General features: G+C 46.6%; 3 protein-coding genes across 3 annotated transcripts; 2 read left to right on the plus strand and 1 right to left on the minus strand.

Moving 5' to 3' along the window:
• BJ212DRAFT_1486660 (uncharacterized protein) lies at window positions 1-855 on the plus strand (the record flags this gene model as incomplete). Its single annotated transcript, XM_041341147.1, has 1 exon — window positions 1-855. The coding sequence occupies one exon, from the start codon at window positions 1-3 to the stop codon at window positions 853-855; it is 855 nt and encodes a 284-aa protein (XP_041187020.1).
• A 357-nt stretch (window positions 856-1,212) lies between these two features.
• On the plus strand, window positions 1,213-1,627 carry BJ212DRAFT_1486661 (uncharacterized protein; the record flags this gene model as incomplete). Its single annotated transcript, XM_041341148.1, has 2 exons — window positions 1,213-1,293; window positions 1,343-1,627. The coding sequence occupies 2 exons, from the start codon at window positions 1,213-1,215 to the stop codon at window positions 1,625-1,627; spliced, it is 366 nt and encodes a 121-aa protein (XP_041187021.1).
• A 2,788-nt stretch (window positions 1,628-4,415) lies between these two features.
• On the minus strand, window positions 4,416-4,649 carry BJ212DRAFT_1201128 (uncharacterized protein; the record flags this gene model as incomplete). Its single annotated transcript, XM_041329075.1, has 1 exon — window positions 4,416-4,649. A coding segment is annotated over one exon (234 nt), but the record flags the coding sequence as incomplete, so codon positions are not given.
• Window positions 4,650-5,043: the final 394 nt, after the last annotated feature.

Consider the following 5,043-nt stretch of genomic DNA (forward strand, 5'->3'; position numbering starts at 1 on the left):
ATGGATCACCAGGACTCAGATGGTGCTGCCAGTCATCATGCTCCAGTGCAGCCACAAATCCCTCAGCCTGGACCATCATCTGAAGTTTCACATGAAGCTCCCCATCAGCCTCATCTCACTGATTCATGTAGCTGTGACCCTCACAACCCTCCCCAGAACCCTCCTGAGCCTGTCCAGTGCACACCTCATGTACCTCTCACATGTAATCTCCCAGATCGTCTTACTGATCCACATAGCCACAACCCTTCCCAAAGCCTCTCCAATGAGAGCATGCAGAACCCTCCTGAGCCTGTCCAGCATGCACCTCGTGTACCTCTCACACATGATCTCCCAGAGCAACTGCAGCTTGAGTCCTGTGAGCTGTCCCATGAGCCTATCATTCACACAGGAGGCTGGTATGAGCCTACTGAATGTGGGTATGACACTCGCAATATTTGTGACCCTTTGGACACATGCAACTTTCACTGTCCTCACGATCCCATTCACTATCACCATTGTGAATATGTGTGTGATACATCTCCTTGGGACTGTGATGCATGCGACACCTTCTATCACCAAGGTGGTCATCCTCAAGACAACTTTCATCCTGCAAACTTCCATGATTCACACATCAGAGAGCATGATCATACTCATCCAGTATATCCCAGTCGCTATAGCCCCATTCCTGATCACATGTATGCTCATGAAGTCAAAGAACATCAGTGGCTCCCTCACTACCATGATAATATGGGAAGGACAAGGGGGTATCTGGATAGGCAAGGACCTTGGAGGAGATACCAAGACCCATGCGACAACCACCTGAGCCAGAGCTACCCACCCTCTCCAAACGCTCACCCTGCACCACCCTTGTCATAGACCTTTAATTCATTTTCACACTACTTTGGTTAGCCAGTAGTTCAGGACATCATTTGTTAGGGTGAAGACTCAGAATTCATGTGTTTGCATCATTTGTTAAGAGGGTCAGGACATCATTGTGAGAGGCTTGATCAATTCAATTGTGAGTTCCTAACAATCCAGTATGAGAGGCACACAGAGTACGTATCAAAACTTAAATGGGGGGAACGATTGGAAAAAAGCAGATGACACTATTATACAGAGTGCACAACTTTACTTCCCTGGGTCCCAAACAACTCATTGACCTCCACTTCATCTTCCTCATGGGTGGCACCATCAGAATATTGTGAAGCCTGCCCAAGGCAGGATATATCCAGGATGAGTTCATTGATGTTGGGTTTACCTACCAGTAAAAGTGGGAGCAGTGCTGGATTGAATGCCAACTGCCAGGAGAGTCAGGTAAGCAGCACTTCAACATATAGCTTTAGTCTCTGTGGACATGGTGCAGGAGACAGAGCCATGGGAGCAAGACCAGGATGAGGCAGTGATGCAGGAGAAGGACAAGGATGTGGACATGGTGTACGAGACCCACGAGCCAGCAATGCAGGACCAGGATGAGGATGTGGCACAGGAGAAGGAGAAGGATGAGGACATGGATGTGGTGTACAAGACCCACAAGCCAGTGATGCAGGACCAGGATGAGGATGCAGCACATCAGACACTGGTGCAGGAGATGGCTCAGGGGAGGTGTCAGAAGAGGTGTCAGAAGAGGTGTCAGAAGAGGTGTCTGTGAATTTGAGGCGATGAAGATGCTTCCTATCAAGAAGACCATTAGCATACCAACACTGACCACAGCTGTTATTGGAATCAGGTGCAGGTGCTTCCCTGATGATGACAGGCCTATGGGAGGCCATGAGCTTTGCATGGGTGTCTTTGCCAGTGATGGATTTGACAGTGAGTAGGTTGCTCTTGAGGGCATTGGCAAAGATTCAGTGCTCACAAAGCATAAGGTTGTGTATCTCCTTGCTCTTTGCAAGGGTGGCACATTTCTCCCCAGGCATCAGAACATCTTCAGGATAGTGTTGGAGGACATAGCCATGTTGGGCTAGTTCAGCGGGTAGCCTTTTTCATGGAAAGAATCCCCCTGGCACTTCAAGTTTCCCTGCAAACATTTTGACTTTATAATTCTATTACAGATGTCAACCACAGCACTTACCAAGCAACACCACTAGCCCACCAACAATACATGGTATGCCATCAAGCTCTCTCCATGCGTTAGGATCATTTGTTTCCCCCTGCCTCTCCAGCCACCTTTCCAACATTGTCTCTACTGGCAAATGCCACAATGCAATGCATTGGAGGGAATGGTTGAGTTTGGTGAAATCCATGATCAAGATGTATAGGTGTGGGGGGTTAGAGGAGGATCACGACCATTGCAGATAAAACCCATCGCCATTGATTGCAAGATGCAGAAGGCCATGATAAGACATTGCCATTGATTGCAGAAGCTCGTGGGACTTGAGAGGGTGCATAGTTAACATTATGATACTCTATAGCATATGATGTGCAATATATGGAAGCACTCATGGCATTATGGTTATCACGCAGTGGTCTTTGCAATGCCCTGCTCCCCAGTTCAATTCCAGTGATATTTGTTTTTTTCTTCAGACCCACACAAGCCTCTGTTTTGCACCAAGTTGATCTTCCTTTACTGACTCCTGCTCTGAATCTCATACTACTGTGATGTTCCCATTTTATTGAATGAGTAGTGAGTGTGATTGACTGATACATAGTAGGGGGGTCAGAACTATCAAGTAATACAAGGTACTGAAAGGTTAAACTCTTCAAACAACTATGCAACGCGAGAACTCCATGTGAAAGGTTGTAATGCTGCTGCTGCCACACAAGCCTTGTTGACCATTAGATCTAGACAGCATTGTGTGGCTGTGCTCGAAGGATGTGGGGCGGGAACAATGGCAGAATAGGCAAGCAAGCAAGAGGAATGTGTAAATGAGCGAGCAGGTTGTATGATGTAGCGATGAAGGAGACTGATAGGAAAAGGAATTGCATGACACTCAGCTGGACGTGTGGACTACTGGAGTCCAACCAATGTCAGAATAAGATTTTTGAGTCACAACTTGAGGTATGTACACTAAACATTTCTCTGAGCCCAGGACAAGCTTCCTCTGCTGAGTGTCCTTGACAACTGGCTCTCATATGAGCTGAGGATGCAGGGTGAAGTCAAGATGAGTTTTGGATATTGTGCAAGGGTAGAACACCTGGGGTAAGGCAACAGCCATCCCAAGATCCATTGAAGAAAGGAAAGATGAGACAGTGACCATGGCAACTGGATGGTCATGGGGTGGGTAGGCAAGATGGAGTTGAGTTCAACTCCAAAATCCACAGTTGATGAGCCCCATCCAGCAATGTGAGAGATCCTGCCAGAGAAGGCAGGCGTAGCTGTGAACATCCCACTGGCCAACATTTTTGGGCAACCATCTCTGTAGACAACAATGGTATCTCCCACTCCGAGAGAAGGAGGGTCGCCATTCTCCAGGTGAAAGTTGAACATCCAAGTGTCTGGCAATGAAGAGTTCATGGAGGAGCTCACAATGAGTGAACAAGCTATGGGAGTGGCAGGAGAGGCAGACAAGAGGAGGAAAGGTGGGGACTCAAGGTCAAAAGAAAAACAAGAGACTGGTGGGTCAATGGGTAGGATGTGCATAATGGGGAGTAGGTGGTATGGGGAGTAGGGGGATGAGTATGGAATTCGGTGACTGTAAAAGTGTGGTCCGGATGGCGCTAAGCCCTGGTTATCTATCAAAGCATGTCAGTATTCCAAGGACATTACCGAATAGTGATAACATACCCAAAGCCTGTCCTTGACACCATTGCAGCAGCTTCTGACCCCACTTGACTTTGTAGAAAAATAATTGCTGCTGTAAACTCCAAGGGACCTGGAGGGCAGCACAATGATTGGTGGTCAAAACTCCATGGTTGATCAGCAACTTGCATTCAATTTAGCTTTGGATGGTGGACTGAAAGTGGGGCAGGTATTAGATGACTCAATGAGTGGCTGAAGAGGTGAAGGATGGATAGCTGAAGTGCTGAGGGTGCAAACAGAAATCGAACAGCAGGATTGCTGTAGACATAACATTGTAACACATTAGCTACAAAAAACATAACTACCCCCACTGAAGATCTGAGGCTTGTTGAACTGTGATCAAGCCTCTGTGAGAGGGAGAGCTGGTGCACTCATGAAACAGTGTAGATGTACGAGAGGATTGAAGAGACCTCTCAGGGAATTAGTTGAGGACCTCACAGGAGAGGCAGGTCTGTTAGATGGGTTTTGTCTTACAATGAAACCCATTCTAACAGACTGTGAGAACCTCTTTGAAGTGGTGCCAAGGGTGCTGCCAGTGGTGACAGAAGATTGAATAACATTTTCTAGCCATTAAAGACCTGTGACATCCCCTCACCACCATCCTCAGGATAATCACACATTGCAAAACATGTAGGTGGATTCACATAATCCTGAGTGTAATGTCATTGTTGAACAGACATGAAAGACATGCTAGATTTACCTTTGCAATTGCTTCCATGACATTATTGATATAGAATACATCACCAGCACGTGATGTCATCTTCTGAGTTGGATTGCCAACAAGCTCATCCAGGTAATTATGGCACTTCTTCATCACACCAAGTGACAGGACATTGACGGCGCCGAGCTCTTTGGCCCAGTTGAGCACAGCTCTCTTCTGGGAGTCAGAAAATGGGATGCATGGAGAGCTGAAAAGAAGCAATGTTATAAAATGCTTGATGAAAGGTAAGCATTGGTTTTCTGACAGGATGAGAGACTTACTGCTTTTGACAGCCATGGATAAGTTGGATTATCTACTGAGACATTCTCAAAGTTCATGGTGTGAAGAAGAAAATGGTACTAGGCAGTTAGCAACTAGCACTTCTTACCCTAAGAGGTGCAAGTTTAATTGATCGGCCTGAGAGGACTGCTATTGAAGCACTTCCTTCAATTATGTGCAAGGGAAGTAAGTGAGCAAAGGAGTTATAATCTATATCGGCCTAAGAAACTTGAACACTGGCCATAGGTATACCTCTGAATTCCTATACCAAGGAATCAACCAGGAGCGCAGGCAAAAATCAACCACACTCTATGGAGCAGCTGGTCGCAAGGGATATAGCGCGAGT

Source organism: Suillus subaureus, assembly GCF_016647635.1.
Source record: "Suillus subaureus strain MN1 chromosome Unknown BJ212scaffold_57, whole genome shotgun sequence".
Lineage (NCBI taxonomy): Eukaryota > Fungi > Basidiomycota > Agaricomycetes > Boletales > Suillaceae > Suillus > Suillus subaureus.